At 40.1% G+C, this 18,935-nt stretch overlaps 2 protein-coding genes across 3 annotated transcripts in view; both read left to right on the top strand.

The window, feature by feature from the left end:
• LOC134627139 (zinc finger protein 385A-like) overlaps positions 1-13,300 on the top strand; it is a 28,508-nt gene extending 15,208 nt beyond the window's left edge. For both annotated transcript variants that reach the window (XM_063473072.1, XM_063473073.1), the window contains exons 2-8: positions 750-895; positions 4,819-4,929; positions 9,956-10,136; positions 10,318-10,647; positions 11,154-11,341; positions 11,433-11,519; positions 11,639-13,300. In XM_063473072.1, the coding sequence (XP_063329142.1) occupies positions 750-895; positions 4,819-4,929; positions 9,956-10,136; positions 10,318-10,647; positions 11,154-11,341; positions 11,433-11,519; positions 11,639-11,872 (1,277 nt within the window). In that variant the 3' untranslated portion in view covers positions 11,873-13,300. The remainder of the gene's footprint in view (positions 1-749; positions 896-4,818; positions 4,930-9,955; positions 10,137-10,317; positions 10,648-11,153; positions 11,342-11,432; positions 11,520-11,638) is intronic.
• A 784-nt stretch (positions 13,301-14,084) lies between these two features.
• Positions 14,085-15,278, top strand: LOC134628210 (G-protein coupled receptor 84-like). Its single transcript, XM_063474980.1, has one exon. The coding sequence runs from the start codon at positions 14,085-14,087 to the stop codon at positions 15,276-15,278; it is 1,194 nt and encodes a 397-aa protein (XP_063331050.1).
• The last annotated feature ends 3,657 nt before the right edge of the window (positions 15,279-18,935 follow it).

Raw genomic sequence — 18,935 nt, 5'->3', positions numbered from 1 at the left:
TTGATACAGTGAAAGAAAAGATGTGTTAGAACTTGTTGTAAGATTGTTGGATATGTTTTGACATTTCTGGAAAAAAAACAGCTCAGAGTTCAGAGTTATATACAGAGTTCCTTCCCTGCTTTGATTTTAATGGCGGCACCCGTCCAACATGATATCATTTCAAAAACTCATTAATGAAGTGTCATAATATTAATTCTTGGCCCAGATCTGGTATTGATGATGACGTCAGACCACTAAAGAGTCCCTGTTTTTTTTTTCTTCCTGCCTTGACGTTTGAGCAAGCATCAAGAAACTTTAACGAGCATTTACTGTGAATTAACAAAAACGTTCTTTTATAATAAAAGGACAGTGTGGGCAACGAGCTACACATTTATTTCTTACACTTTAAGAGTACTACTTACAGTTTTATTTTATACAAGAGCATTTGTTAAAAAATTAGACATACTATTAAGACTTTACTTCTTTTTCTTATCTTAAGATATTACAGGGATTAACTGTGTAGTTAAACTTCCTTACAGTGACAGAAAGGGGGAATTTCACAAGTCCAGCCCACTTAGGATCAAAGTGGGCTGTATGTAGCCCACCACCACACCAGGGATGTCAAATTAGTTTGACATCCCTGGTGTAAGCTCGTTTTCCAAACGGTCAAACTGCTCCTTTAAGAAGAACGCTTTATGGTTGCTGTCTTTTACTAGAATATGTAATTATTTATAGGTTTTTTAATATCATTGTTTGCATATCTACCGCAGGAGGTGTAAACCGCCCAGGGCCTGTCCCTGCCTTCCTCAGGAGCCCACCTGTCATCCCACCTCCACTGGATATGAAGCCGTTCCTCCAGTTCTCCCTGGAATCGCCTCACCCAGCCAGCATCGGCCTCTTCCACAACTTTAACACAGTGAGTGCTCACAGACATTCCTGTGCATATGCACACAGACGGCGCTTGGGATTTGTTATCACTTTGTTTCACTTAACAGGAGACAGAGTTGGTATTCAGTTGTGGCTCCGGAGCCTCGCGAGTGAAGACAAATGATAAACTGATAATGGATTTATAGTGTCTAATACAAAATAATAAGGTGACAGCTGTTTGCTTTTTATTCAGCACAGTGAGTTTCAGTATAATTGAGAAAATGCCCAAGCAAGTGGTTTACAGCAATAAAATGAGTTACAGCTAATCAATCGTATAAGAGGCACGGGCTGTTCTCCACAGTCAGCATTTTCTCCAACTCCCTCACATTTCTAGATTGGGTTTCATGTGAAGGTCATTGTGGTGACAAAAGGGGACGGGCGAGCGCCACCCACAGACACACACACACACACACACAATCAGTCAACTCGGGCAGAATGACCCTTGTGCAGGTTTATGATTCATCCTTTATCATCAAGGGCATTGAGTGTGGCCACTAATTCCACAGCACTTTCATGCAAATCATTCTCTGTCTGCACAGTAAAAATTTATACAAGTCTGCAATACTAAAACACTCTGTGTGAGTCACTTTAACATCTACTGTCATCATATAAGATAAGAGGCTGCGGGAGCTTAAAGGACACAGTGAAAGGCAAACTGACAAAAACAGCTGATTACAGTGATTATTGCTTCAAACTGAATTATGGTCCTGTTTGGAGTCAGGTCAACCTCACCAGGTTTACAGGCAATTTCCAAATACTTAACATTCTGCAGAGCCTACAGTAGGTCCAGCCTTCTTGCACTGAGACTGCACAGTACTGCGCTGTGTGGTAAGAGCTCTTTAAACTGCTCTTTAGAGCCACGCAGTCCTAGGTCATTACTCCAAAACAATTCAGGCAGTTTTACAAAAATGAAGACTGCCTTATTTTACACACTTCAGCGGGTAAAAAATACACATTTCCATGGTAACAATCTGCCGTTCCCATTCAATTCACATAATTATGTTAATAATAGGGTCCAAACAATGACAAAAAAAAGTTAATTTAGGCATAAAAATGCTACTGTTCATCTGGGCGCCTGGCTTTGAATTTCTCAAACTAGCTGCTGGGACATTTTCAAAAGGAGTGAATAGAGCAGAGTTGCTGAGGCTCTGAAGAGGTGGCACAGCTGGCTTTTTTTAGTTTTTTGGGGAAAATGAATTCTTAGCAAATTTGTGCTACAGTACATAAGAGAGTCAAGAGCTACACAGCTCTGCACAAGAAATAAAAACAGATGTTGACGTACACTGACTATCAAGCTGTTTTTACACATGCGCTGCACCCTCACACTTCTCTAGACATTAGCCAGCACAGGTGCATGTGAGAACACAAATGTCTAACAGAGTCTTTGTAATGTTCACGTGTGAAAGCGACTTTTGTTAGATCCAACTCCTTAGTCCTCCTGTTGTTATGGGAGGAAGAGTGCTGTGTTCAGAAACATTTTATAACTTGTTAACAGCAAAGCCAGTTTTGTGTTATGCAACATAGAGGACAAGAGCCACATCCAGGCAATGTATTTATATTTTATAAAAGCTTGTTTAATACTGTAGAAAACAACCTTCAGCCAGGAGTTCAGTATTCCCATGTCAGACAGCCTTGTTGACTGCCGGGAGCTCAATAATTAGACTTCAAGTGCAAATTTGGTTTCACTTCATAATTCAGTCTGACATCATGTTCTTGTTTAACTGCGTTCAGTTTGGAAGGGGACGTTCGTTTACACTAAGAAGTCAACAGCAGGTGACATATCTGTTCCTCAATTTCCATCAACATTAAGCTGTGGCAGCTGATGATTTCAGTGTTATCCTCCCTCAATGATGACTTGCAAAAGCCCCTGTAGCAGAAATTAAATTTTTTGCTGCACTGATGAGCAAAGCAGAAAAGCAGGACACAATTTGGAGGACAAGAATGTACCTAGCTGTCTTCTTTAGTTTTCTTGATTAAAGCAACGAAACACCAGGGATCCACAGACAAAATCTAAAAACCTTTGCACGGCTACTTAACCAGTTTTGGTGAAGTTGGTTCGTAAAGTGTTTTTGATGCTCCCATTACATACTGAAGATATATTTTTGAATAGAACTCTGTGACCTATAATGTAAAACATCACCTCTTTCAACAAAGATGCTTTGCAATCCTATCATGAAACGCTTCCAGCCTTTTATTATGAAATATTATCTAAATCAACTTTAATGTGCATGCTTCTACCACTCTATTTGCTGTTGATTGCAATTAAAGATTCTTTAAGCTCTCTGTCAGCTAAGCTTTATGGTTATGTGGTGCATCCAAAGCAAAGGTTTATATGCAGCCAGATATGTGGGAAGCATCTATAAAGTGTGAATTACTGGTGCAGAAAAAGCTCGACTACACGAGGAGAGTTAGAGTGAAAGAGAAGATGAAAAGTGGAGTAATAGGTTAATGAGGTCATAAGAGTTGGGACAGAGAAAGAGATCCTGATGAGAACAGGTGGTCAAAGAAAGGCAGCGAATGACACGCAGTGATGGGAGACTACAGAGAAAGACACAACACACACGCACACATTAAAAGGCCCCAGATACATACCCACATGCACAACAGACAGGTAGCGCTGAGCTCACCCAGACGCAGCGCTGGCACACGGACAACTGAGCAGATGAAAACAAAACAAATTTGGAGGTGCTGCAGGTCTTCACATGAAAAGCACAAAACAGTCGAAAGATAAACCGAAGAGCTGACGTCACAGGCAAGAGGGGGAAAGACGTTTAAGTCTGTAAATATTTCTAACAATAGATTTACACCCAGTTTAAGTCCTCAGACCAATTACACCATTTCCCCTGGTGCCTGCAGCTTCACAGTGTAAACAGTCTCTCATTTGGCAGCATGCATCCAGTCTGAGAAGGAGATGAGAGATGGAGTAAAACCACAGTGGAGTTTTGGCTGCTTAATGAGGGCAACACCCAGCACTGCGGTTTCCAAACCCTGCCAAAGGGTCAGAGAGCTCACACGAGTCCAATGCAGTTGTCTAAAAATGAGGCAGTAAAGAGTGTGACATGGCATATTTTTCCTTGATCTGGAAATGACAAACATGGGTATTATATATATATGCATGTCTTGATGCATGCTCAATCATCCAGGTAAGTAAATCTCCAAAAGTTGGAGAAATAGTCGAAAGATAGAGACTGAAGAAGTCACTTGGATGAGTGACGAAACGTTTCTCCCACTGAAAACGCTACATCCAGATGAACAGAATAAACTTTTGGATATATATATTCATATTTTTTTAAGTTAAGAGTCATATTTTTATTATTTTGGAACTCATCACGTCTGCCTGTAGCTATGATATTAATGTCTCATCTTGTGGTAACCCCTTAACCCTTTTACTCCGCTGTTATTTGCTTAAAAAACAATCATCTAAAATGCAGCAAAATCCAAAGAAATCTTTTCAGAGAAATTACTGCTTCTTCTAATACACTGGTATGTAGGTTTAAAAAAAGGAGCTTTTTTTTCTGCACACATAGCAGTGTAAAATTCTTGGAGATTGCGAGTCTGTAATTAGGCCCCTCTAACCCTAACATGAATTAAAGCGTTTGAACGGCACCCAAGAACTCAGGCACAGACAGCAGCACCAGCTGCTGCAGAGAAAACACACACCTTCCTGTCTGCATCAATCACTGCTCCCTCTTCACTTCCCTCTTCCCCAACTCTATTTTATCTCTCAGCCTTTCTTCCCCTTCAGAGGCTGTCATTCACCTGCACTTTTTCTTCAGCGCCTCTCTCTCTCTCTCTCATCCACATTCACTTGGCTGAACCTTTGAGTGCACTGCAGTTAGGAGAAGCACTGGCCTCTGAATTTCTCCTGTGGTGCTGAATCTTTGATGTGACCTCTGGGCTGTCTCTCCTCAGATGGACCCTGTCCAAAAGGCTGTGATGACGCACACCTTTGGGCCACCTATGATGAAGACAAAGCGGCCAATCATCTCCTGCAACGTCTGTCAAATACGCTTCAACTCAGAGGTATGGCAGCTTAAGCAGTTCCAGAACAGGGTTTGCTTTCATGGCCATAAAAATCCTACTAACTGACCACTTGTAAAATTCACAACACAAACAGCAGCTTTTTTTTCTAATAGCTTAGCTTAGGTGAGCAGGATGCTGGAGAAAAAGTGACACTCAAACGCAAAAGCATCCTAGTTTTACCTGGATTATTAATCAAGTTCCTCAACCCGCTACATCAGCACTTGTGTGTCCTTTTATGCAGAGACCTTTAGATTCAATAGCTAAAAGCTTAAGTCTGTGGTGGCTGTTCAAGATTTGCACATCCACTGTAGAGTGCTTTACCACACTGTGGAAACCAGTGCTGAATGCTTCTATAATAAAATTTAGTCTTATGTTAACACCTCTGCTTCTAGTTTTTATTGGATTTGGGAAAGTTTTGCATGCCAGGCTTGTTAGCCCATTATTTCAGAAGGTTTGCTTCAAGAATTTTGAGTAGTGTTGCTGCAGGATTTTAAAGTTTGGCGGGTGTAGCAGTTAATAAAAGGATGGGGTTAATAGAAACTTAGTTGGTTAAAGACATCATGTTAAAATAATGAATATCAGAATTACTTTAATCCAGAATTGAACTTGTACTCACTGCACATGACCTAAAAAGTCTGCAGTCTGGACTTGAAGTTGGTTGGTGATTGACTGCACAGCTGGAGAAGGTGAAAACTTAGTTCACACTTTAGCAGCTCCATTTTTAGCTTGTCGACCAAAAAGTGTGGGGGGAGGAAGGGAGAGAAATACCTGCTTGCTTCACTTCTGCTGGAATTCTCACACACATAGTAGTATTAAAGTTTCAAAGGAATGTTGCCTCAGATAAGTTCCCGATTATCCAAAAACTTGTCTTTTTAACTTGTGCAAACAGATTTTGATGAACTTTGAAGTCTAAAAAACATTTCTTAGCTGTTGACAGCAAGCTTGTGACTATAACTGTTCTTTATCCCACTCTGACAAGGCTGTAATTGACATTTGTGCGACGTGTTTGCTGATTACAGTAAAGCAGGAGGATGGAGTCCTAGAAGTTTCTGTATTGCTGATGGAGCACATTTGTGGCACGTTATGACTAACAGTCGGCGCCTATGCCAACGCAAGGAAAGGGGGGCTGAAATAAAAGAGGCCTGAAGTGATGAAACTTTAGAGGAAAGATTGGAGTGTCCCCCATTAAGGAGGCAGTAGTGTTAACTGAAGTTGAAAAGCAAATCATTCATAATGTGGGCAGCTACTGGATGACATGACCGACGAGTCTGCGCCTGTCTACTGCCGGGTCTGTTACAGCGAGTGAGCACAGGGAATACATTTTAATGATATAGAACTTTCTTTGCATGGAAAAATATGTATTTGGACAGACCATTTCTTGGTGAGCACACTTCTTCTCAAGCTGTATCTCTACATTTTTGTATTTATTTAACACCAATATATGTGCAAAAAGTGAAATAATGCCAGAAAAAAAAACACGTCAGTTCAAGACGCAAATATCTTGTCTTGCCAACAAAACGCTGGGGCTGCATTTGAATGATTGATGCATTCGACACTGACAGAGCTTTCAAGGATGGAAAAATCCTGGTGTTTATGACTTGCAGCTGTAACCTCTAACCTAAAACATGAGCAGAAATCAAACAAAAGCCTGATATACAAGCCTGGCTAAAAATATGATTGGATTGCAGGGACCAAGTGCTAAATACTTGCACTCTAAATGCAGTGGTGTGTAAAGGACACAGGCAGGGAGGGAGTCATGTGAAACTTGTGTAACACTGCCCTGTTCTCTCTGCGAGGGGCCGCTTAATTATATCTCCCCTGCTCAAACCTTGCGTGTTCTCACATGGTCGACATTATCATTATTATTATGGGGGTGGGATATGTGTAATAGGGAAGTGTTTTAATTCTCTCCACCATGTTCTCATTTGCATACCTGTGTGTTCACTGAAATGTGCATGTATGAAAATGCTCGTGCAGGTGTGTGCGTGGCTTATGACTTACTTCTAATTCTGAGCCACCTGTTTGTCCAGCCTGCTGCTTTACTCATGAGCTGGCAGCGTGCATCTGCTCTGCTGCAGCTCTACAACACTTTCCAGAGTAACCTGAGAGTCTGGGAGCTTAAAGCATAGTGGACATTCTTTAATAATGAAGGAATACTCTACTTACAGTGCCGTACTTGGCTTACTCATGCTGTCTGGTCTGTGCCGTGGCTCTTAAGGGAATACGAAGCGAAAGCAAATTGTTGATGGTGGTCACTGGGAGTCAGGTGCCTATCACTGCTGCTCCACTGTAGTCCCACACGCTGTAATTATAACACCGCAATTCATTTGAGGCCACAGAGGACAGATTAGCCTGCCAGTGTGTTCAGCTCAGCTCTGCTGCAAGGTTGACGTCACACCATGCTGCATTAGCCATCGTCACCACTGCTGTAACATGCTGGACACCTCTCTCTCCCTTTCCCCATCTCTCCTTGTCCTCCTCGAGCAGATACAAAATCATGTTTCATTACTGTCTCCCATCCGTCTGGCAACTTTTGTCTTTTCTTTTTCCTCATCGGTTTTCATGTTTCCACTTCTCCCTGTGTGGGGGTATACTCTATACCGTGTCTTTCTCTTCACCTCTCAAGCCTCTTTCCACCCCCTCTTCCTGTCACTGCTGTCTGTCCTCAGTAGATTTGGCTGCTAGACCAGCTCTATCTGCTTTCAGTGCCTTTTGTCGGTTTATAGATAAAACATCAAAGCACATCCTGCTTAGAGAGAAAAAGGATTTTAGGGACATTCACTTGCTCTCATTTTCTCCTTAAATCCCATTCCCACTTCTTCATTCATCTAAATTCTCCTTTCCGTTGGCTCTCACTCAGCTTCTCTCCATCCATTTTACCTGCTATGCCCGACATAATTTCTGTTTTATCATATGCTGTATTATTTACCTTCTTCTTACATAAAAACCCCTCATTGACATTAATTGCTTTGGATCCTGTAATGTACTGTGCCCCCACTTCTGATGCTGTCAGGATTTTTTTGTGCATGAATGGATGGCAGCCCTTCATTGATTTCTTGAAATTGAAGGTCATTAGGACAGTGAAAGTATCAAAGCACAAGCAGCAAGAAAACTGTTGGGTTGCAGAAAAAGATAGAAAACAAAACAAAACAAAACAAAAAAAAACATGAAGGCCGGCAGCACAGAGCCTGGGTTACAACAAGAGAGGCCACTGGGTATTTCAGCTCTCTGCTGTCCTTTGTTTGTCGAGTTGTAGGCCCCTCATCTCCTGCCTAATTGCAGGGAAGCACCAGCTGGGGGAGTATAGTTACACAGGCAGAGCTATATCTGCCTTTCTGTCATCACCAATCAGGATGAGGGCTATATGGGTAACTATCATTGGCAGTTAATACCACAGGCTTACAGAGGCACGCTGGACACGTCCCAGTCGACCCTTTGCCTCAGAGCCCCAACATGTACCTGGCACACGCTTCATGGGGGTTTCTCAGCCTTTCTATTGACATAATGAAACAGATCTAATTCCAGAAGGTGTTTGCATGAGCATACACATGCACATAGAGTCACACACACAGTGTCATATTACTGTATTAATAAGGAGCTTACAGGAACTATATTTGTACCCTAACACCTCACCCTTTCCTTTGATTTCACTTGATAGTGACATGGACATGAATATCTGAACTTGGAGGCTTACACTGATTTCCGTATCAGCGGGGAATATTTTCGGATGTAAATCATGCACCACATGATTTACATCAAATGCCAAAGTTAAATACCAGCACAGCAAACCTTTTGTGTAATGAGGCAGAAAGTAAGGGCATTGAGGTTAGTGCCCAGTGGACATATTTGTAATAATTGTAACCGCAAACCTTAACCTCTATCAAAAAAAAGAGTGTTTATGAATATGCAGAATCTGTAGAGAGGTTTCTAGTACAGGAACTTGTACAGTTGGAAGACAGAACAGGAAGCTATGGTCTGAATAGCTGCCGGTTACACTGAAAGCTCAAAAGAATAAGCTGTGACTTCAATGCTCTAAAAAATAAACAATTACAACTAAAATAAGTACGGCTAATGTAGAAAGTGGTAAGCTCATGAAATATTGTCTTTTCAGTGACTTTTTAGCAATAAAAGCCTCAGTGATGAAGCCATATAACTGACATATAAAATGTGTGTAAAAGGAACCTTAATGCAGCTCTGATATGGCTCCGAAAGTGCACACATTACACGTTAAATCCGTGTGTTTTCCAGGGAATCCTTCACTTCGTAGGTGGGAGGAAATGGCAGACTTATAATACATAACTTGTCTCCTGTTGCATCCTGAAAACTGAAACGTAAAATCCGACATCCCCACAGTAGATCTTTAAATGCCCATACCTCTTTATGCTCCCTTGGAGGATCAGCTTGGAACTGATCCTCTTAAGTGCACACTCGTGGATGCAAACTTTTCGCCCAGCAACTGACTGTCAACTGTCACACCTCACCCACATCCCCCCAGCCCATTTCAGATTATCCCACCGCTCAATAATCATCATCAGCTCAGCAGGCCAGTGCTGTGATTACAGCAGTGCTGAAGGAAGACAAGAATATTCTGGAGACTAATCTTTGCTGACTGCCTCATCAGTGGTGCACCATCACCCGTCGCAAAAGACAGCTCAACAGACGTTGCATTACTCCTTCAGCCTCAAACTATGCATGTTTCTGCACTTATACAGAAACTTGAAAGAAGATCAAGACAAACATGTTTCTAGTCTCCATACCAAAGATTTAAATGGGGTACAAGATTGCATGATGGTAAATAACATTTAATAAGCCTATATGAAGATGCCAAATGCATGCAACACGTTCTTATTTTGTTTGATTAGGGTTTACTATGTGTGTGTTACTATTTGTAGACACCTCATTTGATGATCTATTAGAGTCTGCTTAGTTCAATATGGAGAACAGACAACCAAGGTGGTGGGCATTTGGAAATAAGGACATGAACATGCCATGTTAAAGTGCCATGTGCTTTACTCTTGTTTTTCAGAGCCAGGCAGAAGCCCACTATAAAGGGAACCGTCATGCTCGAAGGGTGAAGGGTATCGAGACTTCCAAAACAACCCGTCTCCAAGATGGTGACAAGCAACACCATCCCCCTCCTGCTTCACCCTCCCCGCCAGGCCCTTTACCATCCAGCCCTGAGCCTGATCCTAACAATAATAAACAGGGTGAGCATCGCCTCTCAAATACAGGAACCTGTCATGAAATGTAAAGTGAAAGTACTGGCAAACTGGTTTATCTAAAAAAAATATATTTTCACATCAGGAGAGTCTGAAGGTTCATTTTATTGCTGATTTTGTTTTTTTCCCTAAATTATTCACTAACAAGAGATCTTTGTGCTGTTTTCAGATGACAATCAGTCCTGTCCCAACTCTAAAGAGTCCCCGTCAACCCCTAGCTGCCTTCCTACTTCCACACCAAGCTCAGCAGATACAGAGTGCCCCCTCTTGCCTTCTGTCAACACGCCTTTGCCACCGTCTCCTTCCCCTTCTGCAGCCCTCAGTACACCCTCTGCAGATTCTGCAGCACCAGCAGCAGCTGGTCTTCTTGACACCCCGTCCCCAGCACCCAGCCCATCTTCAGGAGAGTCGGAGGAAGAGAAAGCCAAAAAGCTTCTCTACTGCTCCCTTTGCAAAGTGGCTGTTAATTCCCTCTCACAACTGGAGGCACACAACAAAGGTTAGTCCCAGGGGAAGTGGACAAATTGTACAGCTTTCAGAAGCGTCTTCAGAAACACTGAAGCGTGCCTCTTTAGAAGTTATTCTTCACTTGTTCTGAGTGTCATGTTTGAAGACGTGAAGCAGCTGCGTTACTGCCACTTAGTGGTGAGAATGTCAGGTTAAAACATGGTAAATGGCAATTGATAAAAACCTTAACACACAGCACCTACACTTAATATTTTCTCACTCAATTCTCTATCATAAAGTCCATTTACTGGCTGTTCTGGAGTTTTTAGTCTTGTTACATAATCCTTTGGAAGTTTAAAAAGCTGGTGTTCAGATTTCTGTCGTTTTTTATTCATTTATTTATTTATTTCAACCACTTGAACAACTTCTTATCCATATGGGAGACTCTTGCTCTTGGAAACATCAGACAAACAACAACAAAGAGGCAACAGAGAAAAATATTGGAGGGGAAAAAATCCTGGAAGATGCTCACTCTAGTATTCTTTTTGTTGTTCCCAGGTACCAAACACAAAACTATTCTGGAGGCTCGAAGTGGACTGGGACCGATTAAAGCTTACCCACGCTTGGGTCCTAAACCCAGCCCTGAGCAGGGAGGGGAGCTCTCCTCCGACCCTAACACTCAGGAACGCACCTTCCACTGTGAGATCTGCAACGTCAGAGTCAACTCTGAGCTGCAGCTTAAACAGGTGAGGAAAAAACCTCAAAATAGATCCTGAGTGAATTATATGACGAGAAATCCCATATCTGATTTTTTTTTTTTTTAATTTAATGTTCCAGCATATATCTAGCCGGAGGCACCGCGATGGAGTCGCAGGGAAACCTAATCCTCTTCTCAGTCGGCACAAGAAGCGCACAGACTTTATGGTACATGCTCATTTTTATTTACATGCAGCACTTCTCCCTCATAAATTCATCCTCATTTAGGTTTAATCTTAAAAGGATCAACAGCTGAAGTTGTTTCTCTATTTGTTTGTTTTTTAAAGGAACTTCCAAAAACCCTAGGGGCTGGACTTTTACCAAATCCTCTGGCTGTTGCTGCAGCAATGGCAGCAGCAGCGTCCTCAAATCAGCTGGCACTACGTCCTCCCGGCCCAGCCTCCCATCCTCATCCTCACCCTCATCACCACCTCCTACAGGGAACACCCCTCAGCCTGCTGAGGCCAGCCCCAGGACCCATCCGCACCACACACGGGCCAATCCTCTTCACTCCTTATTAATGCTGAAAGAGCGAGAACAAATCAGGAAGAAGCACACTGTGAATCGGAGGCCGGCAACCGCGTGCCATCAAGAGCCAAACCAGCTGGTGTTTCTTCAGCTGGTTTTTCAGGATGATAAAAACATGAACATGGCTCTTAATGGCACATCGTGTAGCAAAATATATGTTTCCATCCTCTCCAGTTTCCATCAAGCATGGACTTCTTTCAGCATCCTCCAGTCTGCAGCTGACTAAATACCTGCATCTGTCGTAAGATCCACTACATTGGACTGAAAACCCTACCTCTCTTAAGTTTATGGTTCATCTGCAAGGATTCATCACATATCCAAACGTTAACAAACATGCCCGCTGCAGTTAGGTGTAGTAGTTGCCTCTGATGTTAGCTGGTATCCATACTGTAGCTGTAAAAGTATAGTGGATTGTACCACTGTAATTTTTTCTATTTTTATTTTTTTGCTTTTGTAGCCTATGAAGGGAAAAAGGTGCCCACAGTGTTGATACAATGTCTGCAGTTTCTGACAAACATTTTCACAGCTGGCTTTTGTCTGTATTGTGTCAGGTTTACAGAAATAAGGAGTGATATGAAGAACAGGAAATACATAGTTCTTACAGGAAGTCTTAAAGCAGAAGTAATGGTAATCATAGATCATTGGCTACTGATGCACTATGCAGCTCTTGGTGTTTATTCTTAGGGTTTTAAGAGGAAACACAAACTTAGACTTTATAAGAAACAGAGAACAAGAGGAAATACCCGTGCTAAGTCTGTTAAATCCCCTAAACTGTTTTTCTGATGATCCTCTGATTATCCCCAAGTCATCACAGATCGTGTATATAAAAGTCTCACAAAGCACACAAGCGGTGAGAAATATAAGTGAAAATGTCTTCATTATTTTATCATCTACACAACACTGTGCAAAACAGAAAATTTTCAGTGTCTTAATGGACTGACTTTCACATGCCGAGCACAGCAGGACAGTCGTTGACTCATGGCTTCTATTGCAGTTTGTGCACATTAAAAAGACTGCATTTTACCACTATCTGAATGAAGTGGAAACAGTGTGATGAAAGACACCAGCATTGAAGCAAAAAGGACCACATGCACAGATGAGAAGTTGTATGCAAAAAAAAGTTTTTGACAGTGTTGCAGGTTTGTGTTGGGATAAAAATGTTTTGTTTGTCTGCTCTGCCTCGTGTGCTCCAATCTGCATCACCCAAAGTATCCCAGTGAAAACTGTTGGCTTGCGAAACTTTAGAGGGAAGCTTTAGGAAATGGAAACTGTAGCAATACTTTAAGCACTCCTGCTAACTTTTCTTGTCAACTGCAATAAAAAATGTCTTCAAATGTGATAAATGTTATTTAGGATTAGGGTACTGAAACGTTGCTGTAAACGTAGATTAATAAAAAAAAATAATAATAAATGGTTCAAGTCTGGGATTCCTAAATGTTGAATCTAAGTAAAATTATATATATTAAAAAAATCATTAAAATGAATTCATGGTTGTAACGTGTGGTGACTGGTGTTTTGTTTTCCAGTTATTTTAAGTGTGCTGCAACACATAAACAGGAAATCTCACAATTAGAAGGCAAGACAACTAAAGAGAATAACACCCCCCCAATCACCATATGAAAAGAAAGGTGGAAGTCATCAACTTTACGGTGAGAAAATTTAACTGCTTTTCATTAGAACTGTTGGAAAGTCTTAATTTTGAAAATATCACCTAGGTTAGAGCTCTTATGAAACTAAACCTTAATTAGTTTATCAACTTTCTGTTAAGTTAAAATGAAAGTAAACGCTGATTGTTGGTTTTGTCTATTTTGTTACTGCATTTTGTTGAGGCAGATATTCCTTTAATAACCTATTATTAATAATAATTTTAAGTATTATTACAATATTTAACCATCTGTTCCTGAATAAGCTGGTAACTAGTCATTTCCTCTAGCAAAAACAGAAGGATTTTTTTAGTTGAGAACTTTGTTTGAAAGCCAGAACAGTTTCACTGCAGATAGTTGAACTGTTTTGTTTACAATTGTTCATAATTATTTTTCTTTACTAACCATCAAAAACCAATGATTACATTTGTTCACTTCACTGTACTGCCTGAAACCTCGAGGATTAGCTGACATTGAAAATTTTTGAGGTGAGGGCAGGCAACAGGATTTTGTTTACTTATATTCTGATTCCTATCTTCTGTTTATATTAGTTGACAGAATAATGATGAATCAAACAAACCACACCAAGGACGTTCTCTCCTGCTACAGTCCTTCTGTTGAAATCTACCGGTACTTTGCTGTGCTGTGGGGATGTGCTGTAACCATCACAGGTACGGTGGGGAACCTGATGACTATTCTGGCTTTTGCCTTTGACCCACGTCTGAGGACTCGCTTCAATGTGCTCATTGTCAACTTGGCTGCATCTGATCTCTTGTACTGCACCATCCTGCAGCCCTTCTCCATCGACTCCTATCTACACCTCAGGTGGCGCAGCAGTGAGCTGTGGTGCAGAGTCTTCGGCCTGCTCGTCTGCCTCTCCAACTCTGTTTCCATTTTCACTCTCTGCCTGATTGCATTGAGTAGATATCTCCTGGTTGCAAAGAGAGTTATGTTTGACCGTGTTTTTTCTAAACGTGGTCTTGTTTTACTCCTTGTCTCTGCGTGGACATTCAGCCTGGTCAGCTTTGGTCCACTCTGGTCTGTCTATGTATTTGTGCCACAGGTGTGCACATGCAGCTTCCATCGTACCCGGGGTCATCCTTACACCACCATCCTGCTAGTTTTCAGCTTTCTTGTTGGCCTGAGCTTTGTTGGTGCATTCTACCTGCTCATTTACAAACATGTCCTGGTGGCAACACAAGCTCTGCTCCGTTACAGGTTCAGCCAACAGTCATCCAGGAGGAAACCAACACCAGATCAAGAGACTGACGATAGTAGTGTAAATTCTGTCATAACAAACACGTGCAGCCAGACAGAACTGGTTCAGGGTATAGAGGCAGCTGGTGAAAAGTCCTGCCAGTCTGCTCAAAGTTCACTTAAGACCTTAAAAACTGAGCCCCCATCTGAAGCTGACCTTGCACCACCTACTCCCACAAATGCAATGCTCGCATCACACTTGACAGTTGCAGTGGATAAAAAGGAAATTAAGCACATAACACGGATGTGCTTAACTGTTTTTCTGTGCTTTGTGTTCTGCTATGTCCCCTTTGTGCTGCTGAACACAGCCGACAAACCGAACCACGCCCCTCAGGTACTATACATGTTCTTTACCAACCTCACCTGGCTCAACAGCTGCATCAACCCCGTGCTCTATGCTGTCATGAATCGTGGGTTTCGACAGGCTTATCACATGCTGCTCACCAAGGCTGCTGAACCTTTCACCCACCTGTGTATCCGTCACACAGATCAGCGTTGATAAAACTTAAAGCAGACATTATAAGATGGGAGACGTGCTAATAATGTTGAGCTGAAATCAATGGAAGAATTTCAAAACAGCAAAAATATCATCATCAATTTCTCTTCAGGGTGGGAAAAAACTTTTTAAAACTTTATTTTGGGGAGGTGACAGCATTTTTTTGAAATCTTGTCTCTATTCTGCACATAAGGTTTTTGACAGGGCATTTTCACTGTCTTGCAGGACAAAAATATGTGTAGTTCAAATTTTCCTCATTTTAAATGCCATAAAATATTGAAAATTTAAATAAACAATTTGCTCTTAATGGACTTGACTTTATTTTGAATTGTTGAAAACTGTCAGGGTTTCTGGGTCGTTGACCCAGTATTTTCAGTTCATGTTCACTGTTTATCTACTGCCTGTTCCACTTCCTGTTTTATTGTGTTAACCTTGGTCTGTGTGCATTATGTTCAGTCCTCTTCCCATTTATCATTAGTTCATTATGTTCAGCTGTTCACTCACCTGTCACCTATCAGTCATTATTCAGCCAGTATACTTAAGTCCTCAGCTCTCTCCTGGTCTTTGTCGTGTCATTGATGTTATGTTGTCGTTCCCGTTAGTCCTCAGTTATTCAGTCTTTCAGTCAGCTAGTCAGTCCTACCGTTCCTGCTTTGTTCATTCACCCGCTCCAATAAACCCTCATCATTTCTGCACCGTGAGTCCTGCGTTTGGGTCATCTCTTCCACGCCTCCACACACAACCCCTGACAAAAACTTTGTACCAGATCTCGCAATTGCCCGTTGTGTGATTGTCTCAGCCATAGTTTAATAACTACTAACTTTTAGAAAGAAAAAAATGATAAACACACCTGGCATAATTGTATGTCTGTTATAATAACAGGCAGAGAATTGTTCCAGTAAAAGATAATTTCTTTCTTTCTGTATGTATGTATGTATGTATAAAAAATTCTAAAAATTTGGAAATGTAATATTATTTATAAAAAATTTTTTAAGCAATTAAGAAATGGCTGTTAATGGTGTGACAATTTTAAATTAGGCAATTCCAATTGGACAGCTATATTTAGCTAAAGGGCCCCATTCAAGGTCATGTAGCTGAGGGGCCACGTGAATCCCATGACACTCATACAGATTAAGTTTTGTTGACCTTATGTTTAAAATGTATATTTCTCAACATAATTACAAAGCGTTGTGTAAATGTATCTTACCAAATGATGTAACTTAAGTTATTAGTGCCATGGTTATAAACTGTGCACAAGTGTGATGAGTGCGTAACTTATTTGGAGAAGAAAGAACTGAAGGAGAAATGAGTAGAAGAGACTATAAAGAAGTGATAGAGAGCAAATTAGGATCCAAGCAGAATATAAGAGAAAGTGAATCAACTGGAAATGTTGCATTAAAATAGAAATTAAAAATATCACTCAGGTATCTTGATGACTTTAGTTTGAGTACCAGCTCTACTGAATGTCTACCCACTATTAAGTATTAGGATAGGCTGCTGCTGGGCTTACCTATTAAAACTATTATTAGTTTTAATAGGTAAGCCCAGATAATTAGGCTAATTGCTAACTGCAACAACAATACGTTGTTTAAGTGGAACAGCAAAGCCCAAGTAGGAAAGCCAAGGGGTTGTCACATGATTCGGAAGGCATTGTGGGCATTGTAGGCATTCTGGGCTCAGCCAATCAGAGCCAGCGGATTTCGTTACGCGGGCATTTTGCCGTAACAGGGGCAGAAATATTGCCGTTAAGTGCCTTCGTAACTTGAATTTTTCGTTAAATGGGGTATTCGTAAGTCGGGGTTCCACTGTATTCGTTTAAAAGAATAATAACTCAGTAATTTAAAAAACAATAATAATCCTTAATCATCTTTACTTTGGTAATTTATTACATTGACATTAACCTATTGTCTACCATTTTCCAAAGAAGTATCATGAAAAGAAGGCTGAAGGAAACTGGAAAGTGTGTTAACTGTTTAATTAATAACAGCTCTAAAAGCATATTTTTAACTAAGATTATATTCATTAATGTTTTGCATATTTCTTAAAGTAAAATTAAAATGCATTTTCCAAAGATGTTAAAGAACATGGATGTAATCAAGAGACTGAGTGCATGAGCTGCGAAGAATCAAAGTTTTTTCTGAAATTTAGGTTTCATACAATAAGTAAAAGTTTATTTGTTGCGTTCAGTACATTTGATTGATGTATTGTTGATGCAAAGAATTGATTGATTGATTGATTGATTTTATTGATTAGCATTCAAATATCTTAGTGAATACAGAATACAAAATAAATATTACCACAAAGCAAAAATCATGAGACAAGGCTAATCAAAAGGTATTGGCTGAAGCATTTGCTTATTATGCCAACCCTTTTAACAAAAAATCTTTTGCATGCAGCTCCTGTACACAGGGCTCGAAGCAAAGAATAAAACAAAGCAAAGCAAAAACAAACAAACAAACAAACAAACAAACAAACAAAAAACTTTCCACCTTAGATAACTACATCAAAGCAAAACAATCAAGAGTTTCAGAATTATTATTTTTGCTCTTTTCATTCTTGATTAATATATTTTTCTAATACTCTATTTTTAAACATGTTTTTAAACAAGGAAAATGAACTACACCTTTTTAAATCACTGTCATAACTATTCCACAGGTTAACTCCTCTAACACAAACACATCTTTGCTTTATGTTTGTCTTTATCTTGTTTTTTTTAAAGACATCTGTTCCCCTTAAGTCATATTGACTCTCTCTGACTTTAAACAGCTTCTGAATACTGCGGCAAAGCAAGTTATTTTGTGCTTTATACATTATCTGTGCCATTTTATATTCGACTAAATCATAAAATTTTAGGGTATTCAGATTAATAAACAAAATGTTAGTTGGTTCTATATAGTTTGATTGATTTATAATTCTTATAGCTCTTTTTTGTAACTTGAAAATAGGAAGAGTATTTGTTTTATATGCATTACCCCATATCTCCAGACAATAAGTCATATATGGATACAACAGAGAACAATAAAGTGTGTATAATGATTTTTTGTTCAGGACATGCTTTGTTTTGTAGAAAATAGCAATGGTTTTTGACATTTTTGTTGTCACATGATTTATATGAGACTTCCAGCTCAGCTTATCATCAATTATCACTCCAAGAAATTTATTTTCATACACTCTTTCAATTTCAATTCCATTAACCCTGATTTTAGATACATTTTTCATTTGTCTAGTGCCAAAAATAATCAATTTTGTTTTCTTTATATTTAACGATAACTTATTTACATCAAACCAGTTTTTTAATATATTTAACTCCTTTTCCGCTGTAGTCAGAAGCTGTTCTAGGTCTTTACCTGAGCAATACAGAGTGGTATCATCAGCGAACAATACACATTTTAACAGTTTGGAAACACTACATATGTCATTTATATATAATATGAATAATTTAGGGCCCAGCACAGAGCCCTGAGGAACACCACAAGTTACCTTCAACTGATTAGATTTTACATTATTGATTTCAACATATTGATATCTGTCATCCAGGTAACTTTTCATCCACTTATATGCTATCCCTCTTATGCCATATCTCTCTAGTTTATTCATTAATATAGAATGATCAATTGTATCAAACGCCTTTTGTAAGTCTATAAAAACACCAACAGTATA

This window comes from Pelmatolapia mariae, linkage group LG5, assembly GCF_036321145.2.
Source record: "Pelmatolapia mariae isolate MD_Pm_ZW linkage group LG5, Pm_UMD_F_2, whole genome shotgun sequence".
Taxonomy (NCBI): Eukaryota; Metazoa; Chordata; class Actinopteri; order Cichliformes; family Cichlidae; genus Pelmatolapia; species Pelmatolapia mariae.
Note: the sequence above shows the minus strand (reverse complement) of the source record. Positions and strands in the feature narration are given on the sequence as shown.

Excerpts from the sequence above, each read along its gene's own strand:
- LOC134628210 (XM_063474980.1), top strand. The coding sequence starts at position 14,085 with ATGATGAATCAAACAAACCACACCAAGGACGTTCTCTCCTGCTACAGT.